At 47.6% G+C, this 18,630-nt stretch overlaps 1 protein-coding gene across 1 annotated transcript in view; it reads right to left on the reverse strand.

Moving 5' to 3' along the window:
* Window positions 1-18,630, reverse strand: part of LOC132395318 (vasoactive intestinal polypeptide receptor-like) — a 68,219-nt gene that overhangs the window by 45,426 nt on the left and 4,163 nt on the right. Inside the window, exons 2-3 of the mRNA XM_059971731.1 lie at window positions 7,159-7,273; window positions 2,081-2,188 (exon numbers count right to left, since the gene is read on the reverse strand). Of these exons, the coding sequence (XP_059827714.1) occupies window positions 2,081-2,188; window positions 7,159-7,273 (223 nt within the window). The remainder of the gene's footprint in view (window positions 1-2,080; window positions 2,189-7,158; window positions 7,274-18,630) is intronic.

Raw genomic sequence — 18,630 nt, forward strand, 5'->3', positions numbered from 1 at the left:
AGAGACTTTTTTCCCCAGGATGAAAATGGCTAATACCAGGGATCATAAATTTACGGTGATTGGAGAAAAGTAGGGGGCAAGTCAGGGGGTGGGGGGTGCATGAAATGTCCTGACAGTGATAGTGGTACAGGCAGATACATTAGGGGCATTAAAGAGACTTTTAAATAGGTACACGGATGATAGAAAAATGGAGGACTATGTAGGAGCGATGGGTTAGAATGCTCTTATGGTAGGTTAAAAGGTTGGCACAACATTGTGGGCTGAAGGGCCCGTACTGTGCTGTGCTGTTCTACATAGGACATTGACATCTAACAGCATTGATATACAGAGATATGGGGGTCCAGGTACATATCTCAAAGCATTCACTCCAGGATCACCTGATTCAAAAACAATTACTTCCCCCAGGCAGTAAGGCTGATCAACATCTCCACCCACTAACTCCACCACTACTTTATCATTTCCCGTCAATCTACGTAGAGCCTAGGTCACTTTATGGACATACAATCTATCTAAGTATATAAGTATCTTATGTATTTATATTTATTGTATTTATTATTATTATTTTTATTTGTTCTTTATCTCGTGGTTTTTTGTGCTGCATCAGATCCAGAATAGCAATTATTTTGTTCTCCTTACACTCGTGTAGAGGAAATGACATTAAACCAGTCTTGAATCTTGAAAAGTAGCCACACAGGTTGATAGGATGGTTAATAAGACATACGCCTTTCTTAGTTGAGGCACTGAGTTAGGAAGTTCTGTTGCAACTTTATAAGACTCTAGTTAGGCCATATCAAGAGCCCCATCATTGCAGGGTGTAGAGGCTCTGGAGAGATTCACCGTGATGATGGTATAGGGTGAAGCTGGGCAAAGTTGGGTTGGTTCCTTTGGAATGGTGGCGGCTGAGGAGAGGCCTGATGGATGTTTGTAAAATTATAAGTTGCATGGATAGGGTAGGTTCCTAACCCAGCGCAGAAATGCTCAATTCTAGAGGGGATAACTTTAAGGTGAGTGTTAGCGGAGAGTGGACCATGGAAGAAAGGAAGGAGGAGGAGGATCAGAGGGAGGAGGTAGGCAGATGAGGAGAGAGGGTGAGAAGGTAACAAGAATGAGGAATGGAGAAAGAGAGAAGGACGGAGGGAAGAGAGGAAAGGAAGAGATTACCAAGAAGTTAGAGAAATCGATGTTCCTGCCATCAGGGTGGATACCCAGGTGGAATAGGAGATGACAAACATGGTCCCTGGTCTTCTCCTATTAGACTCCTTATTATTCAGCCCTTTATCTCTTCCACCTATCCCCTCTTAGCTTCTTACTTCATCCCTCCACCCTCACCCCACTAACCTTCCCTCTCACCTGGTCTCACCTATTGCCTGTCAGCTTGCCCCATTTCCCAGCTTCTTATTCTGGCTTCTGCTCCCAGTACTGATGAAGGGCCTCAGTCTGAAATGTTGACTGCTTATTCCCTTCCACAGATGCTGCCTGACCTATTGAGTTCCTCCAGCATTTTGTGTGTGTGTGCTACAGTCAGTATCCTTCCCAAGTATGCAAAGTCTAGTAGTACGGGTCATGTATTTAAGGTGAGAAGGAGAAGTGCAAGCAGATATCAAGACTTTGAGGGAGTCAAGAAAAAGTTTTGGTTCGTAGGGACGGTTTTGGGAAGGGCATAAGTAGTTAGGGGTCATGTTAGGATTTAGGGATATAGATGAAGGTGAGCTAGAGAGGGTAATGAATGAAGTGTCTGGACAGCAGCTTGAGTTCCGCGGTCAACGCCACCGATCCCGGAGGTCAAGTCGGTTAGTGTTAGGTTTGGAAAGTCTCGGTCCCAGGTCAGAAGGAGTGGAAAGGGGGCATTTTTGTCTTGTTTTCTTCTGTTTTTGTTGTTCTGGCGGAACATGGTAGGCAAGCTATGCTGGCACAGGAATGCATGGCGATACTTGCGGGCTGCCCCCAGCACACTACAAGGTGTGATGGTTGTTAACGCAGATGGTACATTTCATTGCATGTTTGGTTGTACGCATGATCAATAAATGAATTGGAACCTGAGCTGGAAACAGTGATGAAAGCAAGAAGGATCGAAGTTTACCTTGACGAGTTAAGTAGGGACGCAGGATACTCGGACAGGAGCTGATGACCACCTCCCCGATGACGCTTCTAGGCCAGCAGATCATGAAATTCCAGACTGTGGGACAACCTGAAAGAAAGACCATATTCAGACAGGAAGCACAAATCACCTCTGCACTTACAGATGCTCCCTTACCGCAATGGGCAATAATACAGGAGCAGAATCAGGCCATTCAGTCCATCATGGTTGATCCCCATTCTCCTGCTTTCCCCTGTAACCTTTGACACCCTTATTAATCAAGAACCTATCAACCTCCATTTTAAATATACCCAGTGGTTTGGCCTCCACAGCTGCCTGTGGCAATGAATTCCACGGATTCACCAGCCTCGGGCTAAAGAAATTCCTCCTCATCTTTGTTCTAAAGAAACAATCTTCAATTCTGAGACTGTGCCCTTTGATCCAAGATTCTACACGTCCACTCAAAGTTCAGAGTAAAGTTATTATCAAGGTACATATATGTCACCATATACAACACTGAGATTCATTATCCTGTGGGCATATTCAATACATCTATAGAATAATAATAATCATAACAGACTCGATAAAAGACCACTCAACTTGGGCGTTCAACCAGAGTGCAGAAGACAACAAACTGCAAATGCAAAATGAAATAAATAAATATCGAGAACATGAGATGAAGAATCCTTGAAAGTCAGCCCATTGGTTGTGGGAGAGTTCAGTGTTGGGGTGAGTGAAATTGAATGAAGCTATCCCCTTTGGTTCAAGAGCCTGATGGTTGAGGGGTAGTAACTGTTCCTGACCCTGGTGGTATGGGTCCTGTGGCTCCCGTACCTGCTTCCTGCTGGCAACAGCAAGAAGAGAACATGTGCTGGGTACTGGAGGGCCCTGACGATGGACCCTGCTTTCCTGCGACAGCGCTCCATGTAGATGTGCTCAATGGTGGGGAGGGCTTTACTCGTGATGGCCTGGGCTGTATCCACTACTTTTTGTAGGATTTTCCATTCAAGGGTACTAGTGTTTTCAAACGAGGCTGTAATGCAACCAATCAATATCATCTCCACTACATATTTATAGAAGCTTATCAAAGTTTTAGATGTCATGCAGAATGTCCGCAAACTCCTAAGGAAGTAGAGGTACTGCCATGCTTTCTTCATAATGGCACTTATGCGCCGGGCCCAAGCCTGGTCCTCTTCAATGACACTGAGGAATCTAAAGTTGCTGACCCTCTCCAGCTCTGATCCTCCAATGAGGACAACCTCAAGGACCTCCTGTAGCTTCCTCCTGAAGTCAATAATCAGCTCCTTGGTCTTGCTGACATTGAGTGAGAGAAGGTTGTTATGGCACCACTCAGCCAGATTTTCAATCTCCCAGATGGAAGATGCTACTGTAAGTGGTATTGGTATGTTATTGTCACAGGTACTGAGATATATTGAAAAGCTCATCTTGCACACTGTTCATACAGATCAGATCATTGCCCAGTGCATTGAGGTAGAACAAAGTAAAACAATAAGAGAATGCAGGATAAAGAGTAACAGCTACAGAGAGAGTGCAGTGCAGGGAAACGATGAAGTCCAAGATCATTAACAGGGTTAACGGGCAGAGGGATTGTGAAGTCCAAGTCCATTGCTCCCTGAAAGTGACTACAGAGGTTGGTGATTGGGTGGTTAAGGAGGCATATGACACGCTTGCCCTTGTTATTCGAGGCATTGAGTTCAAAAGTCAGGAAGTTATGTTGCAGCTTTATAAAACTCCAGTTAGGTCACGTTTAGAGTACTGCACACAGTTCTGGTCGCCCCATGATAGAGGAGATGTCAATGTTTTGGAGAGGGTGCAGAGAGGTTTACCTGGATTAAAGGGCTTGTGCTGCAACGAGAGGTTGGCCAAACTTGGGTTGTTTTCTCTGGAGCGGAGATCTGATAGAGGCTTATAAGATAGTGAGAGATATAGATAGAGTAGACAGGCAGTATCTTTCACCCAAGGATTGAAATGTACAATGCCAGACAGCATGCTTTTCAAACTAAAAAGGAGACATGAGAGCAAGTTGCATTTTTTTTTAAATATAAACACAGATAGAGGCGGGTGGCTGGAAATGTACTGCTTGGAGTGCTGGTAGAGGCATTTACATTAGAGACTTCTAAGAGATGGTTAGATTGGCACATGAATGTCAGGGGATTCGTTCCATTTAATTACAAGCCTAATGGGTTAGCACAACGCCGTGGACCGAAGGCCCCCGCCCTCTGCTGTACTCATTCACGTTCTATGTCGATTGTCATAATGAGGTGGATTGTAACGCCAGGGGGTGTGTATCAGGATCGAAGCTGTTCCTGAACTTGGTGGTACATGCTTTCAGGCTTTTGTATATTTTGCCTGATGACATGGGGAATAAGGGAGAAGGTCTGGGGGGGGGGGGCATCTTTGATTAAGCTGGCTGCTTTACTGATGCAGCGGAAAGTGAAGAGAGAGTCTACGGAGGGGAGACTGGTTTCGATGATGCGCTGGCTGTGTCCACAGCCCTCTCGTCATTTCTTGCAGTTAGACAGAGCAAACATTCAAGTTCCATGTAAGTTTATTATCAAGGTTTGAGTGCGTCACCATATTGAGACTCATTTTCTTGCGGTCGTTCACAGAACAAAAAAACACTATGAAAAACTACCCACAAGCAAGGACCGAGAAACAAATAATATGCAAAAGACAGTCTGGGCAAATACAATAAAAAATCTTTCTATGTGAAGCCATTTTGCATCCAGATAAGGTGACTTCTTTGAGCATTAAAAAGAGTCCGGAGAGGGGAGGCAGGGTTATGTAATGTACTGAGCTGTGAACACAAGCCTCTGCAGTTTCTTCAGATCAGTTGCAGTACCAAGTCTATTGTGCATTGATAAACATTGGTAAGGGTCGACGGGGACAGGCCAAATTTCGTTAGCCTCCTGAGGAAGTAGAAGCATTGGTGAGCTTCCTTATTTTATTTAGTGATACAGCACGAATCAGGCCCTTTAGCCCACCAAGCCGTACTGCCCAGCAACCCACTGATTTAAGCCTAACAACAGGGCGATTTACAATGACCGATCGACCTACTAACCCATACGTCTTTGGACTGTGGGAAGAAGCCAAAGCGCCCAGAGGAAACAGAAAGGACATATAAACTGGCGTACAGAGGATGCTGGAATTGAACTCTGAACTCCAACGCCCTATAGTGTCACTACTAGAGCTACCATTGGCCCCATGGTATTACAAAGAATTACTTCAGCTCCCTCTTTGATAAGTCTCCCTTTCTTCTTCCTCCAATCAAATCAGCTCTGGTTGAAGAGGAGTAGTTGTTCTTGAACCTGCTGTTGTGGGACTTTGGGCTTCTGTGCTTCTGCCTGAGAAAATGGCATTGGCTGGATTGAGGGGGTATTTAATGATGGGTGTAGCCTTTCGAGGCAGCGCCTCTGAGGTAGTCCTGATGGCGGGAGGAAAGTGCCCGTGATGTATTGGGATCAGTCCACTACTCTCTGAAGTTATTTATGTTCCTGGGCTATAGACAAGGTGAAAGGTCACAGACAGGGGCAGGGGGGGTGGGCACAGTCTTTTCCCCAGGGTAGGGGAAATAATAAAGTTCAAAGTAAACATATGCCACCTTATACTAACCTGAGGGCATAGGCTTAAGGTAATTCCTCCATGGACTGTCCCAAGCCTCACTGCGAGAGGAGGAGGGTTCAGCATGGGGCTAGTTACACCACCCCTTAAAAATCCGGAGCTGCAGAAGCACCAACAGAAGTTCTAAATTCCTCATCCCTGGAAGAGGAAAGATCTTCACCTAAAAGACATATGAAGTCTTGCGGTGAAAGTGGAAGCCACAATGCCAATCAACCTTCTAATGTTTTAGACTGAGGCCTATGTACCAGCAGGGGCGATGGGCTTAGTCTGAGGCCTATGTACCAGCAGGGGCGATGGGCTTAGTCTGAGGCCTATGTACCAGCAGGGGCGATGGGCTTAGTCTGAGGCCTATGTACCAGCGGGGGTGATGGGCTTAGTCTGAGGCCTATGTACCAGCAGGGGTGATGGGCTTAGTCTGAGGCCTATGTACCAGCGGGGGTGATGGGCTTAGTCTCAGGCCTATGTACCAGCGGGGGCGATGGGCTTAGTCTGAGGCCTATGTACCAGCAGGGGCGATGGGCTTAGTCTGAGGCCTATGTACCAGCAGGGGCGATGGGCTTAGTCTGAGGCCTATGTACCAGCAGGGGCGATGGGCTTAGTCTCAGGCCTATGTACCAGCAGGGGCGATGGGCTTAGTCTCAGGCCTATGTACCAGCAGGGGCGATGGGCTTAGTCTGAGGCCTATGTACCAGCGGGGGTGATGGGCTTAGTCTGAGGCCTATGTACCAGCAGGGGTGATGTGCTTAGTCTGAGGCCTATGTACCAGCGGGGGTGATGGGCTTAGTCTCAGGCCTATGTACCAGCGGGGGTGATGGGCTTAGTCTCAGGCCTATGTACCAGCAGGGGTGATGGGCTTAGTCTGAGGCCTATGTACCAGCAGGGGCGATGGGCTTAGTCTGAGGCCTATGTACCAGCAGGGGCGATGGGCTTAGTCTCAGGCCTATGTACCAGCAGGGGTGATGGGCTTAGTCTGAGGCCTATGTACCAGCAGGGGCGATGGGCTTAGTCTCAGGCCTATGTACCAGCAGGGGCGATGGGCTTAGTCTCAGGCCTATGTACCAGCAAGATTGATGGGCTGAAAAAGAAGAGAAAGAAGAATAGGTTTAAGGTGAGACAGAAAAAAACCTAAAGAGGAACAACTTTTCCAAACAGAGGGTGGTGAGAATGTGGAACGAGCTGCTGGAGGAAGTGGTTGAGGCAGGTATCCTTCAAGAAGCATTTGGATAGGTACGTGGGGAGGATGACGCTGTAGGGAAATGGGGTGAACACAGGATATTGTGGGTTGAATGGCCTCTGTCTGTGCTGTACCACTCCAAGTCTCTATGGGTGGTGGTGGTTACGTTACAGGAAGGAAGCACACTGGGGACAGGACAGAGGAGACACTCCAGGATGTGAACAAACTTGACCATCTGAGATAGACAGGAAGGAAAGGCCAATACCTTTCACATCAGTGCCATTGACGTCTTCCTCCTGGGAAGAGTTTCCCTGGATACACTCGGATTTGGCAGCATGGAACTCGTCAATCACACTGCATGGTAACTGCATCCAGGCCACCTGTAAGAAAAGTAATCTAGATTAAAGATCAGCTTCACTTGTCAAAGTGAAATGTGTCATTTGTGTAAACGAGTGACACCGTCCCAGGATTGTGCTGGGGTCAGCCCTGCAAATATCACCACAACATTGCAGGCCCTCACCCTAATCCACTTGACTTTGGAATGTGGGAGGAAACGGGAGCACACGGAGAAAACCTCGGCAGTCATGAGGACAATGTACAAACTCCTCCCAGGCGGCAACGAGAACTGAACCCCGATCATCAGCACTGTAACCGTGACACTGCCATTCCGCCCTGTTGTCTCATTATAATAACAGATCACGAAAACAGCGACAGGATCCCGAAGATGAACATCGGGTCACCTGTCACTGTAATTCATAGCCAGTCCGGGTCCCATCCGTGGACACAGAGATCGAGTGAGAACGATCAAGAGAGATAGAGCGAGAGAGAGAGAGAGAGAGAGAGAGAGAGTGAGCAATCGAGAGAGAGAGAGAGAGAGAGAGAGAGAGCAATCGAAAGACTGAGAGCAAGAGAGAGCGAGGTTAGTCAAGAAAGAGCAATTGAGAGAGAGAGATCGAGAGAGATCGAGAAAGAGAGAGCGATAGAGAGAGAGAGAGATTGAGAGAGATCAAGAGAAAGAGAGAGCGATAGAGAGAGAGAGCGCGCACAAGTGCAGAGCAGATGCAGAGAGCTGGGGAGGAGCGGAGACAGGAGCAGGGGAAGTTGATAGCCAAACCACAGTGTTCTGAAGAAGCCCTGTGAATGTCAAGTGGAAAGGAGATCTGAAAGATGTTACAGACACTTGGTAAAAACTGATCTGCCTTCATCACAGTCAGCGGGGTGGGGGGGGGGCTTTTTATTTTACACACAGTGAATTGCTGGAACTTAGAGTATAACTGCTCCATAGTGATTGGTGCAGAACTAATTCTGCTTTTAAATGGGAATTCAATAGGCATTGAAGAGACCTAAGGTTAGAGAGGAGTTAATGTGATTGGAGACCCATAAATGGCTCGATGATCATCTGCGCTGTACAATTCCATAATATCATAGCAGATTATATTAAGTGTCATCGACATCTTCCAGTACCCACTGTTACTTCACTCTGCACCATCCTGAGCCATGATAGTTTATCTTCCTCTTTCTCCCTCCGCGAGCTGACATATTCAGTTTGAATCTGATAATTTTATTTATCTATTTATTTATTTAGAGATGCAGGTCCTTCTGGCGCTTTCAGCTGCGCCGCCCAGCCACCCACCTATGTAACCCTAGCCCAATCACAGGACGATTTACAATGACCAATTAGCTGGTATGTCTTTGGAATTTGGGAGGAAACCGGAGTGCGTGGAGGAAACCCAGGCTCTCACGGAAATTTGCTGACAGAGGACACTGGAATTGAACCCCAGTGCCCCAAGCTGTAATAGTGTGGCACTAACTGCCACGTCACTGGGATGCCCCCTAATAACAAGAGAGAGAGAGACAGGACAACCAAAGGACTAAATACAGCCACCACTCTTCCACCGGACTACCTGGATCCCGGATCAGCCTCTGCACCCACCAGTTGACAACCCTTAGGAGAACACCATACCCCACCTGTGATTGCACTAATACCACCAATTATCAGTAAAATCAGAGATCCCACCCACGCCGGATACGCTCCCATCCATCAAACAGAAGGTACAAAAGCTTGGAGGAGTCTAAGACCAGAGGGCACAGCCTCAGAACAGAGGGGCAACCATTTAGAATGGAGATGAGGAGGAATTTCTTTAGCGAGATAGTGATGAACCTGTGGAATTCTTTGCCACAGGCAGCTGTGGAGGCCAAGTCTTTATGTATAGTTAAGGCAGAGGTCGACAGGTTCTTGATTGGTCAGGGCATGAAGGTATATGGGGGGGGGGGGGAGGCAGGAGACTGGGGATGACAGGAAAATGGATCAGCCATGATGAAATGGAGAATCAGACTCAATGGGCCAAATGGCCTCATTCTGCTCCTATTTCCTATGGTCTTAAGGTTGTAAAAGTGCCAGCCTCAAGGACAGCTTCTACCGTGCGGTTGTATGGTTCAGACTCGTCCATCCTGTGAAACAGACAGTGAAATGCCTCATTGGCGTTAACAACCAATGTGCCCAGGACAGGCTGGGTGTCGTCACCCATTCTGGCACTAACATAGCATGCCCACTGTGTCCCACAGAACAACACAGAGCTAGAAGCAGGAACAGTTACCACACTTAAAAGGCTCTTGGACAGTACACAGATAGGAAAGGTCTAGAGCAGAGGTTCCTAACCTTTCTTATGCCATGGACACCTACCATTGACCAGGAGTCGGTGGTTGGGTATCCCCGGTTTGGAGTAATATGGGCCAAAGGTGGGCAAACTGGACTTGTGCAAGTAGTCTATCTCTATGACTCACTGTTTGGTGTGATGTTGGGTCATCCATTGTTATATGTTTGTTATTTTAGTGGGTGGTAATCAATTATTTAATCATTGCTACACAGAAGGCAACAACTCTACTCATCAAGTCCATTCCATTTGCCCCATTTCTTAAGACCATAGGATATAGCAGCAGAATTAGGCAACTTGACCATTGAATCTGCTCCATCGGATGATCCATTTTCCCTCTCAGCCCCGATCTCCTGCCTTCTCTCCATATATGCCTTCATGCCCTGATTGATCAATAATTTATCAACCTCTGCCTTAAATATACCAATGACTTGGCTTCCACACCCACCTGTGGCAATGAATTCCACAGTTTCGCCACTCCCTGGCTAAAGAAATTCCCCCTCATCCTTGTTCTAAATGGACGTCCCTCAATTCCGAGGCTGTAGCCTCTGTTCTTGGACTCCTCCACCACAGGGGACATCCTCTCCAGATCCACTCTATCAAGGCCTTCCAACATTTGATAGATTTCAATGAGGTCACTATTCATTCGTCTGACTTCCAGTGAGTACAGGCCTAAAGCCAGCAAACGCTCCTCATGTGAAAACACATTCCTGGAGTGGTCCTTGTGAACCTCCTCTGAACCCACTCCAACGGCAGCACATCCTTTCTCAGATAAGGTGCCCAAAGCTTACCTCTCTGTAACTTCTCATCTCTCCCACAGGCCCACCTACTCCACCTTAATTTTCTTTTAGCCGCTCAACCACATTTACAGCAGCCAACAGCACAGCAAGCCTAACATTGAGAGTCGAGAGTGGAAACCAGAGCACCCTCCATCATAAGGGGAACGTGCAAACTCCACACGGACAGTACCCACGGCCAGATTTCCCCAAACTCAGAGAGTGGCGGTAACTGACGGGTGTGCTGGGTCACATCAACACAGGAGTAACCACTCAGCCCATTGAGATCCATGCCAGAACCCAGGAAGGGAAATTCTATCAGTCATTTCATTCCCTGTACCCGAAGTTCCTCTGCTCTCTCATATTGCGCAGTTCCCTTTCACTTAACAGAGGACATCTGTTAGATACAAGCTCAAAATAATGCAAAAAAGTGAGATCACACAGTGATATCAGTCAATGACTAGGCCAGTTATCAGAACCAGTTATAATAATTTTTTTATTTTATTGAGATACAGGACAGGAAAAGCCCTTCCAGCCTTTTGAGCTGTGCCATCCAGCAACCCCAATTTAACCCTTGCCTAGTCACAGGACAATTTACAATGAGCATTTAACCTGGAAGGTCTGTGGACTGTGGGAGGAAACCCCCACAGTCATGGGGAGAACGTAAAGACTACCTACAGGTAGTGACGGGAGTTGAACCCGTGTCGCTGGGACTGTAAAGATTTGTGCCAGCCACCACACTATGTGCCACCCCATACCTGGCATACATCATGAAATTTTCTGTTTGGCGGCGGCAGTGCTTTGCAATACATAATTTAAAAAAAAAATTACAATAAAAGTGTACATTAAAAACATTAAATTACATGAGTAGAGCCAAACGAGAGAAAACAAAATAGTGAGGTAGAGTACGTGGGTTCATTGTCTGTTCAGAAATCGGATGGCGGAGGAGAAGCTGTTTTCCAAATGGTCAGTGTGTGCCCTCAAGCCTCTGAACTTCCTCCTCGATGGCAGGCAGCAACGAGAAGACACCATGTCCTGGAAGCTCACACAAACCCCTACGGGGTAATGAAGTTATCGGGCAAGGGAACATCCGGCAGTGGTCCCAGCCGCGTCACTGTCTGGTAAGGCACTTCAAACGAGCAGGAATGCAAGAAGATGCAGAGAGTGGCGGACTCTGCCCGATACCTCATGAACACCTACCTCCCTACCATTGGTAGCATCTGCAGGACGCACTGCCCCAAATAAAAAACAACATCCCACCACCCCCCCCCCCCAATGCCATCTACTGGCAGCTACCAACGGCCTGAACCCCCACACCACCAGGTTCAAGGACAGCTACTTCCCTTCAGCCATTGGGCTCTTGAACCAACCGGCACACCCTGAGCTCTACAGCACGATGACCACTTCGCACTACGATGGGCTTCATTTTATTTGTTCCAATTATGGCTTTTTCTGGCATTAATTGAGGTTTAATTTTGGTGTTTTTTGTGTGCTGTATTTCTGATGCCATACGTCTGAGGTGTTGCTGCAAATAACAACTTCATTGCACCTGTGCACAGCACTGTAGTAATTTCATGTATTGCACTATACTGCTGCAAAAAAAAGAAAATTTTATAACATATGAGTGATGATGAACCTGATTCTGACTTGTGGACTGAGAGTGGGAAGGGGGCAGACAGTTGAGAAGGGGAAGGGAGAGGGAAGCACCAGACATTCTCTAAGGGTCAATAAATCAATTGTTTGGAACGAAATGACCTTGCCTGGTGTCCCAAGGCTGGGTGCGTCTGCACTCACGCTACCGCCCTCCGCCCCGGCACTCCTCCTCCGCCACCTGTCCCACTCCCCTCACGCGGCGCTCCCGCCATTCCCAACATCCAGATTCACAGACCCGCTCCATGCTGGGGCCGGTACTGCAGGTCGGTCGGAAGTCTGGAAGTCAAAGCCTAACGGCCAGAGCTCTGGGAATTCAGAGGCCTGGTAGCCGGGTGCCCACCAATCCTCTGGAGGCCAGCAGGCAGCCTGTCCTGGAGCTAAAGGCCCGTGCGTGGGAGGGTGGTAGTGAGGAAAGGGACTTGTTTTGCAGTTGTTGCTCGTGTGGTTCTGCTGATCAGTCTGGGTACTGGCGCTGGAATGCATGGCAGAACATCCTCGGGTGTGTTGGTTGTTAACGCAAGCGATGCATTTCACTGCATGTTTCAATTAAGTGAATCGGAATCGTAAACATCGAAATGGAAGAATGTGATTGCTAAATACTGGGTATAGTCATTAAACTTCAAATGCTGTTTAAATTTTGACTCTAAACTGGGCCACCTTGCATGACTGGCTGAGACCAATTGTGGGTTGAAAGCTTTACCCTCAGATAACTCATTAAATCAGAATCTTGTCTGCTGTCTCAAAGTTCATGAGAGGCAGGAATGTTTCTCCTCAATGTTGTGGTTAATATTTATAAAAGCTTCATTGAAGTACAAGAATGATATCACATTTTGCCAAGTCCAGAGGTTGCTAAAGGCACTATTTAAAAGCAGCCACAAACGAGAGAATGCCTGCAGATGCTGGAAATCCGAGCAACACACACAAAATGCTGGAGGAACTCAGCAGGTCGGGCAGCATCTATTGAAAAAAAAAAGAGTACAGTCGACATTTCAGGCTGAAACCTTTGCCCTGCTGAAGGGTCTCAGCCCAAAGCATCGACTGTACACTTTACCATAGATACTGCCTAGCCGGCTGAGTTCCTCCGGCATTTGTGTGTGTTAATTAAATGTAGCCGTGATTTTATTGCCAAATACCAAGGGCAAAGTATTAAAAGAAAATCTCTCATTAATCCCTACTGATCAAAGTTTATGAATTTTGACATATATACAGAAAGGTGCCAGAGAAGGTGCCAGCAATATCATGAAAGATCACACCCACCTTTCTCAGGGTCTGGTTGTCCCACTCCCATCAGGGAAGAGATAGCATCCACACCAGACTCTCCTGAGCCCAGCATCACTTTACGGACACAAAATCAGTCTATTTAGAAGTACTAATCTTATGTAATTATATTTATGGTGTTTTTATGATTGCTGTATTTTTTTTTTATAATGCTACAAAATCATTTCATTCCCCTCTACACCTGAATACCAAAGAAGGACAATAAACTATCTTGAATTTTGAAACGGGCTAAAGGTAGCACAGTGACGTGGCGAGCAGAGCCAGTGCTCGACTGTCCCCACTGCTTACAGTGTGGAGTTAGCACGTTCTCTCTGTGGATCTCTGTCGGGTCCCCCAATCTCCTTCCGCAGCCCAAAAACACACAGGCTGGTTCCTGTAAATCTCCCATCGTGTGTTGCTAAGTGGTGGAATTGATGGGAGTGTGGGGAGATTTTGTCACGGGGAAGTTAGAAATGAAGTGGATGGGCTACAGCAGCAGAAGACCACGAACGTACACTCCGAGTTACCCCCTGTATGTAACAAAGTGGCCTCCACGCGATCTGCTGCTGCTGTAACCCATCCACTTCATGGCTCGACGTGTTGTGCGTTCAGAGATGCTCTTCTGCACACCACTGTTGTAATACACGATTGTTAGAGTTACCATCACCGTCCTGTCAGCCTGAACCAGTCTGGCCGTTCTCCTCCGATGTCTCTCAATAACGAGGGGTTTTCACCCACAGAACTGCCACTCACTGGACATCTTTGCACTCCGTTCTCTGTAAACTCTAGAGACCGTTGTGCGTGAAAATCCCAGCAGATCAGCAGTCCATGAGGTACTCAAACCACTCCAACTGGCACCAACAATCATTCCATGGTCAAAGCCACTTAGATCACATTTCTACCCCATTCGGATGATTGGTCTGAACAACAACTGAACCATGTTTGCATATTTCTTTTTTACACTGAGTTGCTGCCATGTCATTGGCTGATTAGATATTTGCATTAATGAGCGGGTGTACTTGATAAAGTGGCCACTGTATGGAACATAGAGCCCTTCAGCCCACAATGATGTACTGACCCTTTACTCTGTGATCAATCTAACCCTACTGGGAAAATGGCCTTGTAATAAAAAAATATATCATTAAGCACCATAAATCTTTTCCACTAACTTCTCTTCTCTCCTGTTAATTCTATTTTCTAAAACTCTCCCTTCCACTTCCCGCATTACATTTCTGTCTTCTGAAATATTCCCACTTTCCCATACCTTTGCCAAGATGGCTCAATGCTTCCAACAGAATGAGCAAATCTGTTAGAAATACCAGAGACTACAGATACTGGGATCTGAAGCAACAAAGCTGGAGGAACTCAGCGCGTTGAACAGCATCTGTGGAGTGAAATGGACAAAGACCCTTCATCTGGACTTCTTTTGAGATCGGATATCAAGAACTCAAAGGGATTTGGGAGTTCTTGTGCAAGATACCCTAAGGGTTAACTTGCGGGTTGTGTCAGTGTTAAGGAAGGCAAATACAATGTTAGTATTCACTTCGACAGAACTAGAACATAAAAGCAAGCATATAATGCCGAGGATTTATAAGGAATCGGTCAGACTACCCTTCGACTATTATAAGCAGTTTTGGGCCCCTTATCTAAAAAGCATGTGCTGGCGTTGGAGGTTCACGAGAACGATCCCAGGGATGAAAGGGTTAACATATGCAGAACATCAGATGGCTCTGGGCCTGTACTTGCTGGAGTTCCGAAGGGGGATTTCAGTGAAACCAGTTGAATATTGGAAGGCCTAGACAGAGTGGTCGTGCAAAGGATGTTCCATTCTGGTCACCTCATTATAGGAAGGACATGGAGGCTTCAGAGACGGTGCAGAGGAGATTTAGCAGGATGCTGCCTGAATTAGAGGGCATGTATGAAGATTGGTCAAGTGATCTAGGGCTTTTCTCTTTGGAGTGAAGGACAGTAAGAGGTGCCTTGATAGAGATGTACAAGAGGATCGATGGGGCAGGCAGGGCAGAAGTAGTTAATGTGAGGGGGCATAACTTTGAGGAAATTAGAGGAACATGTAGGAGGGCTGTCAGAGGTAGTTTTTTTTTAAAACACACTGAGAGTGGTAGTTGCAATGAGCATGCTGCCAGGGACGGTAACATTAAGGAGATTGAAACCTGCCAGCTTCTACTTTTCTCCTCCTTCACCCCCCAATTTCTTATTCAAGCTTCTGACTCCTTCCTTCCCAGGCCCAGTGAAGCCCCTCAGCCAGATGTGTCTAACCTTTATTCCCCTCCGAAGATATTCAAATGGATGAAAGAAAAAGGGAGAGCTATGTGGGAGGGAAGGGTTAGATTGATCTTGGAAAAGGGCAAAGGGTCAGCACAGCATATTGGGCCGAAGGGTCTGTACTGTTCTATTTCCTGAACTCCACGAGACTGGAACACAATGGTTGGTGGAGGTAGAAAGCTTTATGCAGCTGAATGGAAGGGCACAAAGCTACAACACTCTGGATTGGCCACAGCCTCCTTAGTTTAGACAGCATTAAGCTTGTGATTGAATAATCTCCTTCAGTGTTGTAAATCACTCTGATTTATTGAAGCCATATTTCACATGTATTGGCCAGTTCACCTTTTCTCCCAAATCATAAACACCGGTAGCAGCTTCCAGACAAAGGGGCCGTGATGTGAAATATTGACTCCATTTCTCTCCTTAATTTCCTTACAAGATTTTAAAGAGGCAAATTAGTTCATATTGTCAGATGTGCAGAGGTATTCTGAAAAGCTCGTCTTGTTGTCATTGCCGGGGGCGGGGGGCGTGGGAATGGGGACAAGCTCCCACTACATATTAACTGCTCCCAATAGTGTGCACCTCAAATAGTCTCTGACAACTGAGTCCAGCTGAACCATTTATACTGGCAGGAGAACGGCAAAGGTGGGTTTCTGACACCTTAAAAGCCAGTTGCTTCAGGCAGATGGGCCTCATCAGCCGTGGCTGGCAGCCCATCTAGAAGGAAAACTCTGATCTCACAAGCGAGACTCACTCATGGGGAAGGCTTCAGGAGTAAACCCCGAGGGAAAATTCTGGAGCTGGGAGTCCCCAAGGCGGTCCGACATCGAGTTCTACGCTGACTGGCAACTCCTGCGACGCCGCTGGTGCCGAACTGTATCGCTCTCTGCCGTTCCTTTGGTTACGTCAGCTGCGTGGAGAGGGGGAGCTGGCTGCATGGCAAACAGCTCGCTCTCCATATCATCAGGCTCACGTATCACGTACACAACCGGGACACAACGTCCACAGTCAAACCCGACCAATGGAAGGCCTCACGTAGTGTCCATACAGAACCATTCATTACACCAGTGCGTTGATGCAGTACAAGATAAAACAATAACAGTGTGTAGAATAAAGTACTACAGTCCCAGTGAAAGAGCAGTGTGGCAAGGTGAAAGGTCACAATGAGGTATTGGTGAGGTCAAGAGTCTGATAACAGTGGGGTAGAAGTGGCCCTTGGGCCTGGTGGTACGTGCTTTCAGTACCTTTGGCCTGATGATATGGGGAGAAAGGGAGAATGTCTGGGTGGGTGAGGGTCTTTGATTGTGCTGGCTGCTGTACTGAGGCAGTGAGAGGTGTAGACAGAGTCGATGGAGGGGAGGCTGGTTTCCGTGATGTGCTGAGCCGTGTCCACAGCTCTCTGTGGTTTCTTGCAGTCATGATGTGGTGAACTACATATACCTGTCTGGATGGGCCCCCCCCCCTCCAGCTGACTGCTCCTGTGGCCCCTCCCACTGACCGTGGCTCCTCCCACAGACGATTGAGGCCTGAGTCCTGCCCTCAGTCTCCAGGATGTAGTATGGTGGTCAACTACTGCTTGTTCTTTCTTCCAGTCAATAAAAGCCGATATCTCACCAATATCTCGCCTCACGTCTCAGAGAGTTATTGATGGTGCATCACATGGGCAGAGCAAAATTAAAGTTCAACGTAAGTTTATTTATCGAAGTATGTATATGTCACCATATACTACCCCGAGATTCATTTCCTAGCAGGCACTCACAGCAGAACAAAGAAGTACAATAGAATCTACGAAAAGCTACACAGGCCACCAAACAACCAATGACCTAAAGAAAACAATCTGTGCAAATACAAAACCTGTAGCCATACCAAACAGGATGCTTTCTATGATCAATGAAGCTAATAGGAGGCCAGTTAATCTACGCTGACTCAGAGGGCAAGTCTGTACTCATCCCTCGGACTTGTCCTATCCCATCAATGCCTCTCCATCACAGCTGTGAAGTAACGCTCAGACCACGAAAGCACCCTGAAGGCGATTCCAGCGGGCTACACGTCTAGGTTATATCAGTCAAATCAGAAAAATTAAAATAATCAGAAAAGAAGTTGGTGAGAGCTTCCACTGGGCACTTCTTTATCTGTGCACCCTCTGGTCAGAAAACAACACTGAAAAGGTGCCAATTCAAAACAAAACAAGTCATTAATCTCCCCTGCTTATCTTAATATTTATACTGGGGAGTACGGAAATGGCTGAGGAATTAAACAAGCACTTTGTTTTTGTCTTTACAGAAAAAGATTCAAAAAACCCTGCCAAAATATTAGGGAGCCAGGCTCTAACGTGAATGAGGAGCTGCGAGATCTTAGTATGATTGGAAGAACATAATAGCAAGGCTGTTAAAACTAAAATGCGAGAAGTCCGACGGATCTGCTGATCCACGTGCCGATGTTCTGAAGGAGAGAGAGAGGGGGGGAGAGAGAGAGAGGGGGGGAGAGAGAGAGAGGGGGGGAGAGAGAGAGAGGGGGGGAGAGAGAGAGAGGGGGGGAGAGAGAGAGAGGGGGGGAGAGAGAGAGAGGGGGGGAGAGAGAGAGAGGGGGGGGAGAGAGAGAGAGGGGGGGAGAGAGAGAGAGGGGGGGGAGAGAGAGAGAGGGGGGAGAGAGAGAGAGGGGGGGAGAGAGAGAGAGGGGGGGAGAGAGAGAGAGGGGGGGAGAGAGAGAGAGGGGGGGAGAGAGAGAGAGGGGGGGAGAGAGAGAGAGGGGGGGAGAGAGAGAGAGGGGGGAGAGAGAGAGAGGGGGGGAGAGAGAGAGAGGGGGGGAGAGAGAGAGAGGGGGGGAGAGAGAGAGAGGGGGGGGAGAGAGAGAGAGGGGGGGAGAGAGAGAGAGGGGGGGGAGAGAGAGAGAGGGGGGGAGAGAGAGAGAGGGGGGGAGAGAGAGAGAGGGGGGGAGAGAGAGAGAGGGGGGGAGAGAGAGAGAGGGGGGGAGAGAGAGAGAGGGGGGGAGAGAGAGAGAGGGGGGAGAGAGAGAGAGGGGGGGAGAGAGAGAGAGGGGGGGAGAGAGAGAGAGGGGGGGGAGAGAGAGAGAGGGGGGGAGAGAGAGAGAGGGGGGGAGAGAGGAGAGAGGGGG

Source organism: Hypanus sabinus, chromosome 6, assembly GCF_030144855.1.
Source record: "Hypanus sabinus isolate sHypSab1 chromosome 6, sHypSab1.hap1, whole genome shotgun sequence".
NCBI classification, from domain to species: Eukaryota; Metazoa; Chordata; class Chondrichthyes; order Myliobatiformes; family Dasyatidae; genus Hypanus; species Hypanus sabinus.